Genomic DNA, 22,229 nt, shown 5'->3' with positions numbered 1-22,229 from the left:
CTGTTTCCTTGTCCTCTCGGACTTTGCATATGACAGAGTGAATCAGGCATACCAGGGGAAACGCATATTTGCATTTTGCCGGCCATTTGTGTGCCATTGCTTCTGCTCCCAGCCCAGTTCACATTGAGGCCCAAGCTGTTTAGATGCTGAAGCAGTAAGTCTCTGTGCTGGCATAACAAAGCCTCTGATTGCACCAGTAACAGCCAATCGTCGAGGAAGTTCAAGATGCGTATGCTGCTCAGTCTCAGAGGGGCGAGAACCACATCGAAGCCATATATGTCAATCCAGAACTGCCAGGTTGCCCATGGACTTGACGATGGCCTGCGCAGTGACTTTCATGGCATGCAGCGCTAAGTCTGAAGCGGTGCGAAGCTCTTTGAATGTCTCTGGATCGAAGCCGTGCTCGTCCATTTACCTGGAGGAGTTTGGCTTGAACTACCTGGCGCGACGCCATTGCGTGGAGTGCTATTCCAGCTTGCTCTGTCACCGAGTAAGCTTTTCCCACCAGTATGGACATTTGTTGACACTGTTTGGAAGGACGTATGGGGCGTGATTTCCACGTCCTGTTACGCGCTGGGCAGAGGTGTACCGCTACCACCTCCTCCACAGGGGGTAATTGGGAATAACCGTTTTCTTCCCCGTGATCCACATTAAAGAGGATGGCATCACTGCGCGAGCGCGCCTAGAGGGGCGCATGCCAGGACTTAGTTCGTTATGAACTTCGGGGAAGAATTGGGCAGATTTGCGGGACGCTGCCGTTTGATTGCATCCAGACTGCAGGAACCATTCATCGAGGCGAGACTGTGTTAGGGGGAGACCACTCAAGGTGAAGCTCTTCGACCGCCCTTGTAAGGACGTGGCGCATTTCCCAGTTAGTGGCAAGTGCATGTTCCTCTCCCTCACTGGGGGAAGGGGCGGCAGCATCATCCATTGACCACTGGCCTGATGCAGTGAGAGACATGACATAGTCATTGTCTCCAGCGTCAGAACCACTGAACGAGACGAGGCCGCCCGCTCTTTCAGAAGGTTGGAGCTCGTCTCGCACATAACGTATCGGAAAACATGCGCTTAAGTCATCTTGCTCGACCTTGCGGCCCCGCCGTGCCGTGCCTCTTCGTGCGAACCCTAGGGTATAACAGGAGAGGCAGGTGGGAGGGCGCATGAGGCTGAAGCATTATTTTTTCATATTAATATTGTGGTAGTCCGGGAATGTCATCTGGTACAGACATGAATAGAATACTCCGAGACCAGCAAATTCCTCCATTGTTGTTCAGTCATTGTACAAGTAGGATGTGACGGTTGATCGGTGTGGTATTTTTCCCACCCTTCCTCCACTGTGATTGAACGGCTTAGTAAAAAGTGACAGTGACAAGCGTCTCGTCACACTGCTGGCTTTTTTAAATTCATGGCGCTCCCACTGCAAACAATTGAAAAAAAGTACGCTGGCCTCAGGAAAAAAGGCTTTGGTGGACACACGGCCTTGGACACACGGGCATGTTGCACATTCTAACACCGATTATGCTTAAGCTGACAATGTTTGTGATCATGTAAACGCCTTAAACGGTTTTCCTTTCTTGTATGTGAATGGGCTCAGTTGATGCACCACAAAAAAATTAGATATGAAAAACGCGATTGAAAATAAACCTAAAACTAACCATTAGAGAACTCTGAAAGATATAAAACCTGAAATTAAACCAAATAGGAACATTAACATAAGCAAATGTTAGGGGAACATTCTGTGTTTGCTGTCTATGAGGTTATTACACACAATTTTGTCAATCAATCAAGAAAACAACTAAAAAAAAAAAAAAGTTTATTTCTGCACAGGTCAAAGATATGACATACAACATCCACTTGATCCAGGAACATAAATGTTCTGTACTTTGCCTATTGAACAGTGAATAGTTACATCCTACATAAGACCGTACTGAGATTAAACATCAAGTAACGCAAACCTCTTACAGCTTCAACCAAAGGAATAGCTTATGAAGTGGTTTCAGAGGAATAAACATCAAAAAACTGTATTTCAATCTTTTGTCCACATTCAGTCTAAAAAAAAAAAAAAAAAGAAAAAAAGAAAACAGCTGCAAAAATAAGATAAGCCGAAAATAAGAGATCAATCATAAATATACCTTGGGGGGAAAAACTTAATTATGAGACCAGATTAAAAACTTTCACTTGACTTACACCAACCATTTCGGCACAGACAGAAAGCAATGTCCACCATCCAGATGTATTATTTCCTGAAACTAACGGTGAATCAAAATTACGCTTACTCTGTTGAGCTGAGGCTCAGTTCAAATGTCAAAAATAACACACAGTATAAAATCTCAAAAGCTTTAGTGAGTGAATGCTTAAACTCAGAGGACACTGGCTTTAGAATCACAGAAAGGATTTTCCAATTGTTTGAATAAGCATCTGTACATCCCCGATAAGGGAGACCAAACATGGCATGTTTATCTGTAGGTGTAGTCTGTGTTATTGGCTCCACTGCTGTAACCACCCAGGTTGGGGTAGGCGCTCTGGGTGAAGCCATAGCTCTGGGGTGTGGTACCGGGTGGTCCAAACGTTGCTGTGCCAGGTGGTCCATAGTATGCTGTATAGGAAACGGAGTTTAAAAGAAACCATTGACAATCAATTACATGGCAGGTCAGCATTACAAATATTCCTGTACTGTGAGCCATTCAACTGACACACTCACCGGCATAATTGAAATCAGTCGGCCCCACACCAGGTGGTCCTGGCACACCAGGTGGCCCCATACCCATGCCAGCACCTTGATATCCATAGCCATAGTCTGGTCCTACAAGAGGAGCTTGATTTGAGTTTTTGCTCTGGTTTTGGTTCTGGCCCTGGCCCACATTATTGGGTTTCTTGAACTGTGAAAAGGACTGGCTGTACTGATTATAATAGCCGGTCATTGGAGGAGGGACAGCTTGGTAGGTGGCTGCGTTTGCAGACAGGTCCGGCTGGGTGTTCATTGGTGTGCTGGAGGTGGTAACAGTTGGGGTTAGGGCAACTCCAGCACTAGTGGTAGACCCTAGTGAGAATAATTTAAAACATAATTAGACATCTAGATTAAATAGCTATATTATACATATACATACATATATATACAGTTGTGCTCAAAAGTTTGCATACCCTGGCAGACATTGTGAAATTTTGGCATTGATTTTGAAAATATGACTGATCGTATGGTGGTCTTTTATTTAAGGACAGTGATCATATGAAGCCATTTATCATCACATAGTTGTTTGGCTCCTTTTTAAATCATAATGATAACAGAAATCACCCAAATGGCCCTGATCAAAAGTTTACATACCCTTGAATGTTTGGCCTTGTTATAGACACACAAGGTGACACACACAGGTTTAAATGGCAATTAAAGTGTTAATTTCCCACACCTGTGGCTTTTTAAATTGCAATTAGTGTCTGTGTATAAATAGTCAATGAGTATGTTAGCTCTCACGTGGATGCACTGAGCAGGCTAGATACTGAGCCATGGGGAGCAGAAAAGAACTGTAAAAAGACCTGTGTAACAAGGTAATGGAACTTTATAAAGATGGAAAAGGATAGAAAAAGATATCCAAAGCCTTGAAAATGCCAGTCAGTGCTGTTCAATCACTTATTAAGAAGTGGAAAATTCGGGGATCTCTTGATACCAAGCCAAGGTCAGGTAGACCAAGAAAGATTTCAGTCACAACTGCCAGAAGAATTGTTCGTGATACAAAGAAAAACCCACAGGTAACCTCAGGAGAAATACAGGCTGCTCTGGAAAAAGACGGTGTGGTTGTTTCAAGGAGCACAATATGACGATATTTGAACAAAAATGAGCTGCATGGTCGAGTTGCCAGAAAGAAGCCTTTACTGTGCCGATGCCACAAAAAAAGTCCAGTTACAATATGCCCGACAACACCTTGACACGCCTCACAGCTTCTGGCACACTGTAATTTGGAGCGACGAGACCAAAATAGAGCTTTATGGTCACAACCATAAGCGCTATGTTTGGAGAGGGGTCAACAAGGCCTATAGTGAAAAGAATACCATCCCCACTGTGAAGCATGTTGGTGGCTCACTGATGTTTTGGGGGTGTGTGAGCTCTAAAGGCATGGGGAATCTTGTGAAAATTGATGGCAAGATGAATGCAGCATCTTATCAGAAAATACTGGCAGACAATTTGCATTCTTCTGCACGAAAGCTGCACATGGGACGCTCTTGGACTTTCCAGCACAACAATGACCCTAAGCACAAGGCCAAGTTGACCCTCCAGTGGTTACAGCAGAAAAAGGTGAAGGTTCTGGAGTGGTCATCACAGTCTCTTGACCTTAATATCATCGAGCCACTCTGGGGAGATCTCAAACATGCGGTTCATGCAAGATGACCAAAGACTTTACATGACCTGGAGGCATTTGGCCAAGACGAACGGGCAGCTATACCACCTGCAAGAATTTGGGGCCTCATAGACAACTATTACAAAAGACTGCATGCTGTCATTGATGCTAAAGGGGGCAATACACAGTATTAAGAACTAAGGGTATGCAGACTTTTGAACAGGGGTCATTTAATTTTTTTCTTTGTTGCCATGTTTTGTTTTATGATTGTGCCATTCTGTTATAACCTACAGTTGAATATGAATCCCATAAGAAATAAAAGAAATGTTTCCTCACTCCTGCCTGCTCACTCATGTTTTCTTTAAAAATGGTACATATATTACCAATTCTCCAAGGGTATGCAAACTTTTGAGCACAACTGTATATACACACACATATACACTACCGGTCAAAAGTTTTGAAACACTTGACTGAAATGTTTCTCATGATCTTAAAAATCTTTTGATCTGAAGGTGTATGCTTAAATGTTTGAAATAAGTTTTGTAGACAAAAATATAATTGTGCCAACATATTTATTTATTTCATTATAAAACTAAAATGTAATAAAAAAAATAAATAAAGTTTTTGAAATTGATGACTTGGACCAAATAATAAAGAAAATCAGCCAATAAGTGCCCAACATAGATGGGAACTCCTTCAATACTGTTTAAAAAGCATCCCAGGGTGATACCTCAAGAAGTTGTCTGCAAAGAGTACATGTCTGCAAATTGTAGGCAAAGGGTGGCTACTTTGAAGATGCTAAAATATAACAGTTTTGATTTATTTTGGATTTTGTTTAGTCACAACATAATTCCCATATTTCCATTTATGTTATTCCATAGTTTTGATGACTTTACTATTATTCTAAAATGTGAAAAAAAAAAAACATTTGAATAAAGAGTGTTTCAAAACTTTTGACCGGTAGTGTATACATACATACACATATATACATTATATAATAAAAGGCTTTTGGTTAACAATACCTATTGTCGTTAACCCTGATATTTCCAGGTTTTGCATGATTGTAAAACCCCATTAATCAATACATTTTATAAGCTAAGAAACAGCATTACAATTTTCAAGATTGGAAAAATTTCAACGGCTGTACAAGCTAAATTTTGGGCCGCCAAAGCAAATATTTAAATCTTGCAATCAGGAAGCTAAATAAGCTCCCCATGCACCATGGTTTGAATATCTGAGCACCGCTACTAAAGCCTGGTTCCGCGCAAGAGTCACACACCAAAGTGCTTCATGCATAGGAAACAGTTCACTAAGGCGAATCATTAGCATGTCAACCAGCTTTCAAATAATATCGTGCTGCACAATTACAGATGTTCTGATCAATATATTCCATTTTCAAAATGTATCCCCTGATGTATAACAAGTCACTCTATAATGGCAATACTGTCCCATCCTTATAATTTGAGCACAGTGATTGTGCATATTGAAACTTCATGCTACAGGAGATACTCTAAACATGGAAATTACAACTCATACGGAATCAGACCTTTCTAGAAACTGAGTTGTACCTGCAAACTTTGAGCCAGTGTTGTTGAATCCTCTGCCTCTACCGCGACCTCTTCCTCTACCTGCATTGTATACACCACCCATGCCATAACCCTGAAGGGGAAAAAAGTTTTTCTTACATAGGCAAAGGATCCAACAACATTCGAAAAAGTAGTGGATATGAGAGGATGCAGGCTGAATGTTGCCTTTACCATAGCAGGAAATCGCTTTTTCTTGAGTGGGTCTGCAGGAGAACCCTCTGGAAAGAGTCGTTCTAAAGCTGCAAGGGCTGCATTGGCTTTGGCTAATTTCTTATTTGATCCAGAGCCTTGGAATTTCTGTCCATCAACCTCTACCTGAAAGAGGGAAAACAATCAACTTGCAAATCAGATTGCATCTTACTAAAATGTTCAAGCTGAAGACATAGAGCAAAGGTGAGGATATTTTATGGAAACAATATAGGTAACTAAATGTATTTTGAATCTCAAAAGTAGAAATAAAAATATATATATATTATTTTAATAATATTATTAAGACTTGTCCCCAAGCCTGGAAACCACAATTGCAAATTTCCCTGCAATTTCCACATTTTCCATGACAGAACAAGCCCTGGCTGAAAGTAGGTTGTAGAGCACACAAATGTGCCATCTACATAAAGAAATGCTAGAATTGCACTGGTTTTAGTCAACATATCCAACCTCAATAGTGAAGGTCTTGTCGTTAAAGCGTCCCTTGACGGAGACAAGCTCATATTTCAGGCTTCGCCGCTTCTCATTAAGCTCCATGATGGGATTTTTGCCATGTTTGGTAAGGATGGGCCCACCCTGCAAAGTAGTATAATGAAAATGGAATCAATCTTGCCAAACCAAACTCTTTGAAGTGAACAAAAGCATAAAACCCAAAAGCTGTTCACTGGTTCAAGGTGGATCAGGGTTGGACACTTACCTCAGCACCATCTTCAGATCCAGTGGGCGTGGCTTGATTAACTGAAGTGGCACTCACCACTGGGGCCGCAGCTACACCTGCAGCCTGGTTCTTATTTTCATCAGTAGTCTTGATCTCTGACATGGGCACACCAAGTGCCTGCAGAACCTGTGTGTTGTGGACATGGCATAGAAAAGATTTGAAATGTATACAAATTCCCTGTATAACACGAAGTTATTAATTTCATACATATCAGCACAAACACCAAACCGATCTCTTCAGCATTTAACAGTAACAACCAAGGACAAAAAAAAACAAATGTTTTTCATTTTGGTTCGCTCTGAGCAGAACACAATTGGCCAACGCAATTACCATTACTGTAGTTACACGGGCTTCAGTACCTGCAGTGGGCCTAATGAGCCCTATGAGGTAGCAGTAGTCTCTGGATTTGACAAACGTTGCAAGATTCATGGGACTGAATCTTTGATATATCTTCAGAAATTCACTTGGGATACTTGGCATTTGAGATATTCTTGAGCACTGTATATATATTCCTCTTTGTTTTTAAGAGTAATGACCGATTTCAGAATTTCCATGTAAATAAAAAAATAAAAAAAAGTGGTTGGTTCCTTTACATGTCAGATGCTCTCTTAAAGTAGATGGTTTTTGCACAGAATCAGCTGCAATATGGGCCAGAATTTATGCTGATAGTCAAAAACCTGGCTATATGAGAATTGTATGTTGGGGTCTGAATATAGGCTAGCTATAAACTAGATACTGTATCAGGTGACTCACTTTCTGGGCTACATGAAGCTTGGCGCTGCGTTTGGAGGGGCCTGTAGCCTCATACGTTTTCCCATCCACCTCGACAGCCATGGTGAATTGAGGTTCATGTTCAGGCCCGGTCTGTGACGACAGCTTGTAGAGTGTCCCTGGTCGCAGCTGGTTCAACTTCATAAGGGCGTTTGCCGGCTCGGTCTTTTCTGCAGGAGGAAACAGGTATTATGGTCCAAAGAACATATCAAGTATGGCTGCACAATTAATCGAATAGGGATTACAATAACAGCTACTGCCATGATTAATTAATCGTGAAAAGTGCCAATTACAGCTTTCCACTGAGGTTTACTTCGGTTGTGCAAAAAATTCCTTTTACAATATGTTTATTACAGCACTGGAGCATTAAAGGAATAGTTCACCCAAAAATGAAAATTCTCTCATCATTTACTCACCCTCATGCCATCCCAGACCTTTGTCGCTCCAAAAATCAAAGTAAACATAAAAGTAATCCATAGGACTCCAGCAACAGAAAGAAAGTCAAACACATCTGGGATGGTGTGAGGGTGAGTAAATGAGAGAATTTTCATTTTTGGGTGAACTGTCCCTTTAAATAATCAGACATGTCTGTTGCTTGATTTCTATGTATAATTTTGTTCATTTAAAATTACAGTTTTCTTTTTCATGCCACTAATAGAGAGCTAATAAGAACTTGACCATTTAGCCACTGTCTTGATTTATGTATAAAATGGCAATCATTCAGAAACCGATCTTCTCATTTTGGATGTGTAGCAAACATAGGCAGTATGGCATGCAGAAACCCCAGACAAATAAGTATTTTAATGGAAATTCTTTTAATCAAAATTAATCTCAATTTCAATATCAGGGGAAATAAATCAACAATAGAGCTGTCTCGCCATGACGTCAATTTTGGTTGCGTAGTAATTCGCCTCAATCCGGGTGGTGGAGGACGAATCCCAGCTGCCTCAGTGTCCGAGACCGCCAACCCGCGCATCTTATCACGTGGCTTGTTGAGCGCGTTGCCATGGAGACATAGCGCGTGTGGAGGCTTCACGCCATCCACCATGGCATCCACGCTCATCTCACCACACGCCCCACTGAGAACGAACCACATTAGAGCGAACACGAGGAGGTTACCCCATGTGACTCTACCCTCCCTAGCAACCGGGCCAATTTGGTTGCTTAGGAGACCTGGCTGGAGTCACTCAGCATGCCCTGGGATTCGAACTAGCGAACTCCAGGGGTGGTAGCCAGCGTCTTTTATCACTGAGCTACCCAGGCCCCACTGCCATGATGTCAATTTGCAGGCTAACCCGGAAGGCTAATTCACCATGGGTTATCTCGGGAATTTCCTATGGGTTTTTATAATGGCCTTTTTTAATTTATAAGTAAAATAATGTCTGTTCTAAACATTTCTAAGATATGTGGACAAGTTGTTCTACTTGAATTTAAGCCACTGTGATAAAAAAATTCTGCTATTAAGTTGCTAGAATGTGCCTGACGAAACAGAAAACCCTAGCAGTTCTTACTTAGCAACTTGTTTGCACTGTACTTTTTTAAAAAACAAAATTTACATTTGGGGTATGACTGTCATTTATATGTTGTAGAGCAAAACATCCAAGTATCTTTAAGTAATGTTTACCATCCAAAAACTGCCTGAGGGAACCCATGGCTCGAAAATGCTAATTCTCTTACAGGTTTTGGACTACAACCTGAACAGCTCTATTAGTCTGTAATTATTCAGATATGAACAAGTGTGCATGAAATCATTTTCAAACTTAAACAGTACATTAGATGGTGTTTTTCAAGATCATTGTACAAAATAGGGCTGAAAAGTATTTTTTTCTTTTACAACAAATTGTCAGTGAAAGGAGGTCCTTAACTTTTAGGAAATGTTGATCATCTAGCTCAGGGAGGCCAAACTAAGTATATTACCTGTTTTATTTACAACACATTTTCTATGAGGTTTGCAATTTATGCAAGCCTTCAGCCAAAATTTGTCTAAATTAGGGCTGTAAAATCGATTAAAATATTTAATTGCAATTAACTGCATAATTTTCCCGCCATTAACACAATGCATTTAGTTCCAAAAAAATGAAAGGCCTGTGTGATTCGGCAATTTGTGCGGATGGCACTCAAATTTATGCAACAGTGCCTTTTACTCATCTTACTTGAAGGAAAAAATAAATGAATTTCTCAAACTGCATCACAACACACTGGAAACACGAACACAACTTAAACCTGCAATATTGAAATATTTTAACAATTTTTCCCACACTTAAGAGATGCCGCTGGACTGCACAAAGTGCTCCGCTGGTGCACACTTTTCTATAAATTACGGCGTTTCGCTTGGATTCACATATTGGTGGTTGGCCTTAGATGACGATTAGTACTGACAATTACAATTCCAAATGACTTTGCAAATGATTGGGTTTGATTTATAAATAAATTACCCATAAAAAGGGTCTTTAACACTTACTGATAAACATGCTCCAAGAAGGACTTGTGTGTGTTAGCACATGTGTGAAAGAGCTGCAGCTCTGATCAGTTTCAAACAGTTTTTAAGTATGACATAACAGAATGAAACACTTATGTCAACATTTTTTTAAATAAAATTAGTATGCGTTAACATGCTAAACTCTGATTTTGGATTTCATAGTTTACATCAAAACTAAATACACAATTTATAAAATTAAACTAAAATAATGTTGGCATACAATTACTGAAACTTGTCCCTTTGTCCGCCTAAAAAGAATAAAAGGACACCAACATGTACTGTATTTGCAGAATGCACCAAAAACAGTTACAGGAAACAGCATGTGACCCCTTTACCTGGATTTCTGCATAAATGGGTCATAAAATTTGATCTGATCTTCAACAAAGTCAAAATAATATATAAACTCACTGCTTTAACACAAATAATGATAAATGTTCATGTCTTTATTTAACACACCGTGTAAACATTCACAGTGCAGTGTAGAAAAGGTATGTGAATCCACAGGCTAATGACTTCTCCGAGAGCTAACTGGAGTCAGGAGTCAGCTATCCTGGAGTCCAATCAATGGGACGAAAATGGACCTGCCTGATCCTTGAAGGTCTGATCCACAATTACAGGAAACGTTTGGTGGAGGTTGCTACTGCCACAGGAGGGTCAACCAGTTATTGTGTGTTATTCGTTTAAGCAGACTGTGTTTGTCTATAGCTGTGACTTAGTTGAAGATCAGATTTTTGACCAGTTTGCGCAGAAATCCAGGTAAAGCGAAAGGGTTCACATACAATTAACTGCAACTGTATGACAGCTTCATTATTAAGAAAAATTAAAATGATAGCACAGAACACAAGGGTAAAATATTAGGATGCTGAGAAAGCGATACATACCTTTCCTTGGAAACTTCAGCCTCATATCAGAATCTCCTGCTTCATAAGATTCCCTTGGTCTCTTTACTGGGGGACCAGGCACTGCAATTTATGTAAATAGAAGTAGTACACTTAGCATGACCAAATTCATTATTAACATGCCAATTAAAAAGTGAAAGCTATATTGGACATTACAGAAAAAATGGATATTAATTTCACAACATTCACACACTTCCCAGTCCACCCAGAATATTAATGGGAAGTGAGCTACAAAATGGGTCATTCAGAAATGATCAAGGACTTGAGAATCAGAAGCACATTAATATATGACTGCCCACATTTACATACCAATGCTTAGGTTAGGGTTTGCAGCAACCTGGCAAATGCCATTGTAAACTACAGCAGTTGCTGTCATATGCAAAATGGTTAGGCTTAAAAGGTACAATAGAACAAAGACAGCCTCTTTAAGAGTCAGAGTGAGGGTGGAAAATAGTCAGGTAAATCACAAATATTTTGGATGCAAAAAACCTTCACTAACATTATAAGTGGACTTCATGGGAGAAAAATGCTACAACAGAGTACACTTGTCACATACCTGTGATTTGCCCACTGGGCATTCTATAGGCTTTGGAAGTGAGGCGGTCCATTCCAAGCACTTTGTAAAGCTGCCCAAATGCTGACAGTCTCAAGGCAAACTAGGGGTGAGAGGAAAACGAATCAAAACGTTTAAACAATTGCACCGACAGACATCGACTTGATTAAGATTATTGACCTAACGACTATGATGCATTGTGAAATCTGACATTTGGTCACAATTCGATTTTTTAAAACGATCCATAAATTTTTTCAAAAGTATGCAGAAAAAAAAATTACGCATTTTTACTGAACGTTCTTAACTTAGACAGGCAACCAAGGAGGTTTGTCTTATGTTGGCTGCGTATATAAACAGAAAAGTAATATTAATGGTACATGCATTATGGATCTGATATGAATAAAAGGACAACATAGTGCAATAATGACTTGATGTAAAAACACACAAACAGATGGTAGGTAAACCATGGAATAAGCGTTATGGATTTGCATATCATGTAACGTTAACATTTATTGCACCAACAATTACAAATTAAATATGTCATATGCAGACAGATAAGTCCCATGTTTAAATCAAGCAGGGTCATCAACTTTAAACCTATCTATTCGTAGCATATAAAGGCTGTTAAGTTCCCCATTCATTTTCCACGGGGGAGACGGCAGAACCGAGGCGGCTTTGCTTGTGTTCACGAGAATGTTCATCTTTTTGCAGCTGCCACATGTCATTGACAAATCATAGTTAACTTTAGTCAACAGGCATTCAGATTTAAACTGGTTATTTGTCTTCACAACAGTCTGAAATCACTCCATACTTCCTATATAGTGCACTATGCGGCTGTATTCACTGTAAAGAGAATGAGAAATTTTGCTCATACACATTTATTTAGGCTGTGTTCTTTTTGTGATTAAGCTATTTTATGGAGAAATAACACATTTTATGGAGATAAAGCAATAAAATTCCTTAATTGATGCACCTAATCAAATATAGGCACCAAATGTTGTTTCTCCAATATTCTGAACAAAGTACACATTATGCAAGCCAACTACAAATAAAGCCTTCAAAGCTTTAGTTGAATAAACAGACAAACTAACTTCTCTTACTACAGTTTGTGTGCTATATTTATTATTATTTAATCATACAGTACTCAAACGTAACTTGTTCCTTCGGCTAAAACGGTGCATCACAGGTTTGCAGTCAGAATTGTGTCACAACTGTCCATGTTGTACCAGTTTGAATATGTGGAGAATAAGATTTGAGAGCTGCAACAGAGTCTGCTCATGATGTTTTGTACTCGCCATGAACTGGTGTTGGGCATTAAAAATTCTCCAAATTCTCCTTTTGTGTTCTATTAAAAGAACATGAAATATTCCTTTGGCTGTCTTCATCTGCACAAAGTCTAGACCAGAATACTCCAAAGTAAAGTTTTAATATTGGATTGCAATGAACCTGTGCACTCTGGGTAATGTCTTCTCGCTGTTGCTGGGTAAGATGGGTGGCAGCATCGGAGCTCTCTCGCTCACAGGGGTCAGAAACGCCTGGACCGTCTGTAAAAGAAAAATCATTCTCGGATCACACAAAACACATTAAAGTATGCTGAGACACTCACAAAAACACAGGCAATGGCTTTACCCTCCAATAGTATCCCTGACGCAAGACACTCCAGAACTCTCCGGAATGCCTCTCCAGGTCCCAGCACCCTCTCACTGGTTGAAATGGCTCTCTGACAGAGCAGTTCAAGAATCTGAAAACAAATAATGGACTGCTAATGTTTAAGGTCGAATTAAACATGCTTCCTAAATGGCCAATGCCTACAGCAATAGAGACATACACAAAGTTGCAAAAAATTTAAATGGCAATTATTTGACTAAATATTTACCCAAAATTGACTGCAAACTATGGATTCACTGATGTATCGGCTGGCGATATTTATCAGGCAATTATTGACCAAATTAAAACCATTAGCATAATGGTTATAATCATGAAAACGCAGGTATGAAAAACTGATAGTTTATTTACAATTATTTAGTAACAAACATTGTAAAAACTGTGAATTTAATTGCACAATCCAGAAATACTAATAGCCACAATATGTAGAGTGGTTGGCATTCCTAAGAACATTTACAAATATTTATTCTCACATTCTCACATTAATGTGGAAAAACTGCCATAAACGGATGTGACAGTTGTGAAAGCGGCACTTAGCTATAGGCTACATGATGAGGGGAAACCATCCAAAATGCTTTGAAACCTGCAGACTTTAATTTAGACTTAACTGAGAGGTATAATATCCATTAACACTGCATGATTAATTGAATTAAGATTGAAAACGCAATATGGCCTTGCGAGATTACTAAACCTTAAAAGATCCAATCCATGTTCAATAAAAAATTTTTTTGTTAGAACAGTAAAAAAGCTTCCCAAAGTGACCAAATATCGGCCAGTTTATCTGCCTGGCTAATTTAACGGTCCATCACTGAAAGAAACGTTCTCAGAAAATGAAATGTTTGAATTTATCCTTCAAAAGAAGGAATTTTTAATACTTTATAGACATATGATTTCAGATATATTTGCAGTATGTGATTGACTTACCCAGCCTTTGAGGGGGGCCCAGGTTGAAACACGGTTACACAAGTCCCGCAAGATCCGAATCACGAGTACACACGACTCAAGTCTGGAAACTTTAGCCTGTTAATTTCAACAAACAGCAATCCCGTTAACACCATCAAATGCATCTTGACAAAGAACTACTAGAAACTCTTAGAGGATGTTTTGCATTAAACAGATTACAATCTGGCCAAATTATAGCTTCTGACCATGACGAATAAATTGCAACCTGGGTAACATGCATCTAACATATTTGATCTAAACGGAAACAGGTGCATTTATAGACGTTTCTACATTCAAACACTCTTAAAAGCATTTTTCAGAAGAGATCAAGGTCTAAATACAAGCATGTTCCCCAGGTCAAAGGTCAGATTAAGTTACAAGTCGACTTAAAGACGGGAAATTTAAGAAAATTAAAGACGGGATGCAAACCTGGAACCACTTGGCCTGGCGGAGAGACGCCAGAGCAGCCAGGCATTTCTGCCTGTCCAGAGCGTCCTGCGGAGAGCTTTCCGCGCACGGTTCTAGTGACGAATGGAGTAAGAAGACAAGGTACAGTTTGACCAAGGGGGGTTCTGTCATCTGGGCAGGGGGTAGACATGCAGTGTTCACATGCCCACAGGCAAGAGGAGAAGGGGGAACTGTTTGTTTTGGAGGTAATTTAACTCGGCAAATTATCATTTACTGTTCATGTGCATCTATAAAAAAGTAGTTCTGGCAGATTACAGATCTCATCTTTAGAACAATGAGACATGTTTTCTGTCAGAGTAGATTGCAAGTTTCTTGCTAAATTTAGAAACTACACCCTCAACCTCTTTGGGTAAACTACATCCCCCCCTTCCAAGACAGAGAGTTTCCAGTTGGTCAAAAGTCCAGCGCCCCTAAAAATTGACAAACTAGAAGGTTTGGTTGAGAAAGTAAATTTGCAACCACAGGCAACAATAGCAATTCTTTGATTTAAATGCACTCACTTGTTAACAGGGTAAATACTGCAGCAAAATACATAGGCATCTGTTCAAGATGTGAACAGATTACTTTTCAAAAATGGATGTTACTGGAATGGAACTGATGAAAAGCTGCAATTCCTGAAGTCTCTACAAATGAAAATAGCTTTTGCATTACCAGATCGATGAAGGATCTAGAGTTTCTGATCTCTCAACTATAGTAGAATATGGAAAATATAAAAATACTGTAAATTAAGCATCATAAAAAAAAAACAACAACATATACATATTAAATTGAATTCATTTTTGCTGCAATGCAAACCCTTTGAATCGCTTGAATGTGTTCGGAGATTTAAAAGTTATTTTCAATGAAACGCTGAACAAGAGCGAAAAAAAAATATTTTTAAAATATTGAAAGCACCCAATATTTGGGCCAGATGGAATCCCCACTAATCCTCATGACATCAAACTTTAGTGCAGCTTGACTGCAAATGGTCACTCCTTCGATGGTACTTCAAAGCTTTTTTTGGTCCATAAATGAAAAGCTTGATTTCAAACCTCCAGCTGCCTCTTTTTCAACCTGCTCCCTGACCAGGGGTGAGGTCAGACGGATGGTCAGTTTCAGAAGAGGCTCCTTTGTGCTCGTAACAATAATAGCAGCTTCTTGGATAGATGGTGTGATGACATATTTGTCTTCAGTAACGTCCTTTGATGAGAGGAAGAAAGTTAGAAGAAACTATTGGTAACTAGGGCTGGGCAATATGGCTTCAAAAATTCTCTCTCTATATATTTCAGCCTACTGACAATATTCAATATACAGCATATCTAGATAATTATATTTGCTCTGAATAAAAAATTATAACTTCTGAGCCATTTCAGAGGAACAGTCATTTCATCCCAACAGCCATTGTAGCAAAGCAGATTCAATATTTTCATGGAATAGAATAACATTCTATTTAAAAATATTAAAGACATTTTTCCCCCACAGATTTTCACTACATGAACACAAGGGAAAATGACATTTATATCGATATACACTTTTAGATTTATATTTTATATACTATGATACACAGTAGCTTAATAAAAAATAAAAAAAACATTTGCCATCTTATTTTTTACTAAAACATTTTGGTGAATGAACAAGGTGTGCTAAACCCATTATCAAAGCATTTTTTTGGAACCCGGTTGAATACAGCATATTAAAACTTTTTACTGCAGGACCCAATTTTATTATTGCAATTTAATACTGAATTACCATTATAATTACTGAATTATTACTATTTTAAGTATTAGATTTGTTTTATATATAGTAATACATTTATTCCATCACCTGGAGCTTTTATTTTGACACTTCACCTTCATCTGTAGCTTTTATTATGACACTAAAGGTGTTGTGTGTAGTTTACAAATGTTCCCAATCTGGTGGAACACTCATCTTCTCCTTTTCTGTTATATTGTACCACATTTGTAGATGTGTTTAATAACTTGCAGTGGCTACTGATGTTTGAAATTGTGCGAATGTTTGAACATGCAACACTTTTCTTTCACAATGCATGTGAACTGCTCTATATGTGCAAAAAACAAGCCCACTGACCCCCTCTTGTGCACAGAACAGCTCGTCTCTGGTTTATTCTGAAGCACACACAGACCACGATTATCCGTCTTAAATCGCAGCCTTTTGCAGTTTAACAATCACATAACACATTGCCATTTTGATGTTATTTTGATTAGTGTGCAGCCACGATGGACTGTGAAATTAGTCTACTGATGCACTCTTTATGGAACTTAATGGTCAAATAAAATGCATATTAAAATCACGATATTCACAATATTGCTTAATTTCACGTCATCAGCAAAATCATCACGATTACATCGTCCAGCCCAAAATTGGACCCAGATACACATGTGTGACATATACACAACCTTTATGAACTCCGAGAGTTTTCCAGAGATCAGCCTGAGCAGAGAACTGGTGGGCATGTCTCTGGAGAGAAGGACCAACTCTAGCTCCATATCGTCTTTCAGCAGGAGTCCTTTTGCCACCAGGCCCACTCTCAAAACCCCATGCAGTTTACTCAGAGCCGAATTACTGCACAGGAGAAAGCATGGACCATGAGCAGGAGTCTGTATTTCAGATAGTTCTCTAGTATGAAGCCACCTATATTTGTAGTACTGAGGCAGGTGTTGTGAGATGCACACTGATTAAGTCTTAAGTTAGCGTGTGCAATTGCTCAAACATAAAAATTTGTGATGTAGTGGCTTATAGTGAAAAATTAACAAATTAAAGGAGTCTCTTTTATAAAGCCTCTAAACAGTAGACAGGCAGACACACCTTGCAGTCGCAGAAGCACCAGTAGCATCACTCTCTTTTTCCTTCAGCCAGTCAGAGACAGCTTTCAGGCCATGCTCCATGTGAGACACCATGTTCTGCACCGCATCCAGCTGTTCTGCTGATGGGTACACAGTTGAATGCTTGGCCCTGATGTAGCGATCCTCATACACAAACGTGCGCTGGGGTGGTGGCTTCATTGGGTGATGCTGCTGTTAACAGAAGTAGAATAAAAGAAAAGAGTCAAAATGTTCCCTTTCTACTTCCCATAGTCTCCTGTTATTCTCTGCAATCAATGGCACTAACAGGTCTACTAGTAGTCAGGAAAACTTGTTAAAGTCTATGAACTAACAAGGGTGACCATGTGGATCTTTGCCCAGACAAACAGCAAGACACGTTGAATAAAATTGTATTGTCGATTAGGATTCTACTGTTAAATGGATAGTTAACACAAAAATGAAATTTACTCACCCTCGTGCCATATCAGATGTCTATGATTTTCTTCTGCAGAACAAATATTTTTAGAAGAATATTTCAGCTCTGTAGGTCCATACAATGCACGTGCATGGTGACCAAAACTTTGAAGCTCCAAAAAGTACATTAAGGCAGCACAAAAGTAATCCATACGACTCCGGTGGTTAACTCCATTTCTTCAGAAGTGCTATGATAGGCGTGGGTGAGAAACAGATTAATATTTAAGTCCTTTTTTACTATAAATCTCCACTTACACATTCTAGTGTTTTTGGCGATCTGCATTCTTTGTGCATATCGCCACCTACTGATGGTCAAAGGGGGAGATTTTTAGTAAAAAAGGACTTAAATATTAATCTGTTTCTCACCAACACCTACCATATCACTTCTGAAGACATGGATTAAACCACTGAAGTCTTATGGATAACTTAAAATGCCTTTGTGTGCTTTTGGACCGTCAAAGTTCTGGCCACCATTCACTTGCATTGTATGGACTTACAGAGCTGAAATCTTCTAAAAAGCTAAATTTTTTGAGGGTGAGTATGAGATAATTTTCATTTTTGGGTGAACTATCCCTTTTAAATTCTTATCTAAAATTACACAAAGTAATTATGTCTGCAAAACAAAAAACCTTGAGTGAGTTTTGGTAAATGGAACTTAAAGGGAGAAAACAATTTCCAGCCAATTTCCAATAAATTGTATCAGGGTTCCCAGTCTTTTCAAGGAACAATTTTTTTCAGGATATTTTATGCGCCATGCGGTTGTAATAAACACACAAGAGGTCATTAAAATTGTGGTTATTAGAGGGTTATTTTTGTTATTCCGTATTCAACAGTTTCATTATATTTAATTATCGAAGTGGTGTCTAACCAATTTAACTTGTTAAAACTTTAAATTAAAATATAATTATTTTAATTAATTCAATGTTTCAACATGACATTGCATTAATTTACTCAAAGTGCTTTTCTACTCACAGCACAATCTGAAACAACACTGGAGATATTTTTGTAAAATTAGGTGCTGCACAACAGAACATGGTTGTGAGATATTGATTTAGTATAATTATTTAATTGCATGAAATATTATATTTTTTCCTATTTCACGTGTCGATTTAAATCAAGCTTTTATTTTGGCATTTCTGTGTGTTTTTGACGGTCGTTTCTGACCTCTGGGTAAACAGTTTGCTACATGGCGAAGTGTGATTATTAAACCCCAAAAAACTATAATTTCATAAAAATAAATATATAGTCTGTATGTGCTGCATACTTCGAATGCCCTGCTCACTGTCATCTACTTCACACATCCAGAGCACGCAAGATGCTCATGAGAGGTTTTATTCAGCGTACTAGCAGCGGGCTTCACACATTCATTTTGAAGCACGCAGCACATGCAGATTATATGTTTATTTTATTAAATTGCAGCATTTTGCGGTTGAATCACACTTGGACATATTGAGATTTTTATTTGATTGTGCATTCAAATATTAAATTTCGTCCCAAATAATTAAAATTCCATGACATTCCACACTTTATAGCTAATGCAATTTTCGTGACTGGATTCAGAGATTCCATCCATGTTTTCCGCATTGCGGATATCATAAGGCCATACATGTGGTAATGGCGGTATAAGCAGACTCAGTTTAATTTTTTTAAACTAATTAACAAACTGAGGTGTCAAGGCTGCATCACCACACTACCACCTCAGTGTGAATTCATAAAAAAAAAAAACAATGGTCCGACCGTCGTCATCATCATCTCAAAACTTGAATGTTTTTGTATACACTACAGCAATGTTGGAACGAAAAAGTATTTGCACTATATCAATACAAAGCATACAAAAGTAACAAAAACATTGTCAGTGACACAATCTAACAGTTTCATTATATTAAAATATTTTCCAGGACTAATAAGTATTTCCAGGACATTTAAATGTTTTTCTCATTTTCCATGACTGGAAAACGGCATTGCAAAATTCTAGATTTTCCAGGACACAAGGAAACCCTGTGTATGTTTCTAAAACACAACCAACAATAACAGCAATATTGGTGACTTACCTCTCCTGGATGCAAATGCACTTCTTCCCACTTTCTGTACTCAGCGATGTAATCGTTGTACTGCCTGAGATCTTCCTCATAACACAAGCAGTCATACCAATAACGCAGCTCTTCATATCTGCAAATTGTGCAAGAGTAGTTTCATTTGCACCCTTTATGAGTTTCCACAAACAATTTGATCAATTTATGTCCATGACTTTTTCAGTCATTCATGAAAACCATTTCTAGCCAATGAAAGCTAATTTTAGTGTCAAGCACAATCAAAACATTTAAATTACTATTTTGGTTTCAATGACTTTTACACATGTTTTTACTTTCCATCACTTTTTCAGGACTGCAAATCAGCGAACCACTTTTGGGGTTATGAGATATTATAGTGCAAGAATGAAACCGGTTTCTTACCGTTCGAAGTCGTGAGGGTGAATTCGAACACCCTCCTGAATGAGATTATCCCAGTACAGCAACTCCTCATAGGCCTTGTGCTCGTCCCAAGCGGGTGGTGGTCGAGGTGGAAGAGGCCCTTCCCTCCGCCTCGGAAAATTCCTCATTTGAGCCATAATCTTTACAAAATGACCTGCAAACAAGTCCCACAACGTACATAGTTAATAATCCGTTCAAATAGACAACTTCACGACAGCATGCATCGAGTTTTAACCGTTACAGTATTGATAAATCAGTACTTTAAGCTCAATGCTTGCCTTTTGTGTTTTTAAAAAGATAAGCGTTCCTAGCTGTCATTTTTAGGGAAAACTGCAACTTCAACACTACAAATAAAACTAATAAGACATCTGTTTATAACAAAGAACCTATTGTACACTCGATATGAGAAAACCGCATTAGCACGCGTGCGGACAAGCCACCTGCTAAACTTATGCTGGAAAACAATCGTTTGTATTTACCCACACAGCCACTACTGTGCAGCTGAAACCTTATACACTGAGTATAATCAATGTAACTTTAATATCGCGAGTGCAGTTAAGTATTTATGTTTAAAGTTAAACTGTTTGTTTTACTTACCGTTCTTGCTTTAGTCAGTCAATGAAAGCACAAACGATCCACTTCCGGGCCGCGCACTGACCACACAGCGCATGTGCAGTAATATATGACCTCGCCTAGACGAGGCTGAATCCAGCTCCTTATTAGCCGAAACAACCGTTCCACCTTAAAAAATGGTGGGTGGTATTTAGGACCTCCCACTTATTTTCATTGGCTGTATTTTTTAAAGGTACAGTTGCACTGAATATCTGAGGCTGCTTTCGGCAGGTATTTGAATAGACCTGGGGCCAGTTGCACCAGCTGGACGTACACCCGGTTGTAAGGTTAGGCTGGACGTAAAATGCGTCTTAAGCCTTTCGTAGAATTTATACCTGTTGCACCATCTAGGCTAGTGTATGTTTATATTCTATCAAGTCTTTCTGCTCTCCTGATCTGGAATTTCTCATGATTCTGTGTCGACCATTCTGACTACCGAGGGAAATCACAGTGGTCATTATCACTGCTGTGTACATCCTGCCACAAGCCGACACAGACCGGGCACTCAAGGAACTGTATGGGAGTATAAGCAAGCAGGAAACCGCACACCCTGAGGCCACGTTCATTGTGACCGGGGACTTTAACAAAGCCAACTTCAAGTCAGTAGCACCGAAATACTACCAACACATCAGTTTCAACACATGAGTGGACCGGGTTTTGGACCATTGCTACTCTCCCATCTGGGATGGCTACAAATCCCTCCCCTGCCCACCATTTGGCAAATCGGACCACTCTTCCGTTCTGCTTCTGCCCACTTACAGGCAGAAACTGAAACAGGAAGCATCCGCCCTCAGAACGATCCAGTGCTGGTCGGACCAATCAGACTCTATGCTACAAGACTGTTTTGATATGTGGACTGGGAGATGTTCCTGTCCGCCTCTGATGACGACATCGATGTATACGCTGATAGCGAAACGTGTTTCATCAGGAACTGCATAGAGGATGTTGTACCGACCAAAACAATATGGATCTACCCTAACCAGAAACCATGGATTAATAGCGATGTTCGTGTGGCACTTAATGCGCAGACCTCCGCTTTTAATTCTGGGAACGCGGAGGAGCATAAACAAGCCAGTTATGCCCTCCGCAAAACTATCAGAGCAGCCAAACGCCAGTACAGGTACAAGATTGAAGGACAGCTCAACACCACTGACTCTAGAAGCATGTGGTAGGGAATTAATATCATCACAGACTTCAAAGGGGATAAAAACTCTGCCGTGAATATCGCTGCCTCTCTCCCAGATGAGCTAAA

The 22,229-nt window shown here is 39.3% G+C and overlaps 1 protein-coding gene across 2 annotated transcripts; it reads right to left on the bottom strand.

The window, feature by feature from the left end:
- Positions 1-1,796: 1,796 nt before the first annotated feature.
- LOC127449078 (interleukin enhancer-binding factor 3-like) lies at positions 1,797-21,076 on the bottom strand. Of its 2 annotated transcripts, none has more exons than XM_051712225.1 (19): positions 20,963-21,076; positions 20,348-20,519; positions 19,946-20,063; positions 17,425-17,633; positions 17,016-17,181; positions 15,651-15,798; positions 14,581-14,672; positions 14,134-14,229; positions 13,174-13,285; positions 12,991-13,088; positions 11,548-11,647; positions 10,974-11,054; positions 7,596-7,783; positions 6,822-6,968; positions 6,575-6,700; positions 6,089-6,232; positions 5,900-5,990; positions 2,702-3,040; positions 1,797-2,596 (listed from the first exon to the last, which is right to left on the bottom strand). In XM_051712225.1, the coding sequence occupies exons 2-19, from the start codon at positions 20,500-20,502 to the stop codon at positions 2,457-2,459; spliced, it is 2,550 nt and encodes an 849-aa protein (XP_051568185.1). In that variant the 5' UTR covers positions 20,503-20,519; positions 20,963-21,076; the 3' UTR covers positions 1,797-2,456. The 2 variants fall into 2 exon arrangements, with proteins under 2 accessions (XP_051568185.1, XP_051568186.1); XM_051712226.1 differs by having other exon boundaries at positions 17,425-17,630.
- Positions 21,077-22,229: the final 1,153 nt, after the last annotated feature.

Source organism: Myxocyprinus asiaticus, chromosome 12 (assembly GCF_019703515.2).
Source record: "Myxocyprinus asiaticus isolate MX2 ecotype Aquarium Trade chromosome 12, UBuf_Myxa_2, whole genome shotgun sequence".
In the NCBI taxonomy this organism is placed as follows: Eukaryota; Metazoa; Chordata; class Actinopteri; order Cypriniformes; family Catostomidae; genus Myxocyprinus; species Myxocyprinus asiaticus.
Note: the sequence above shows the minus strand (reverse complement) of the source record. Positions and strands in the feature narration are given on the sequence as shown.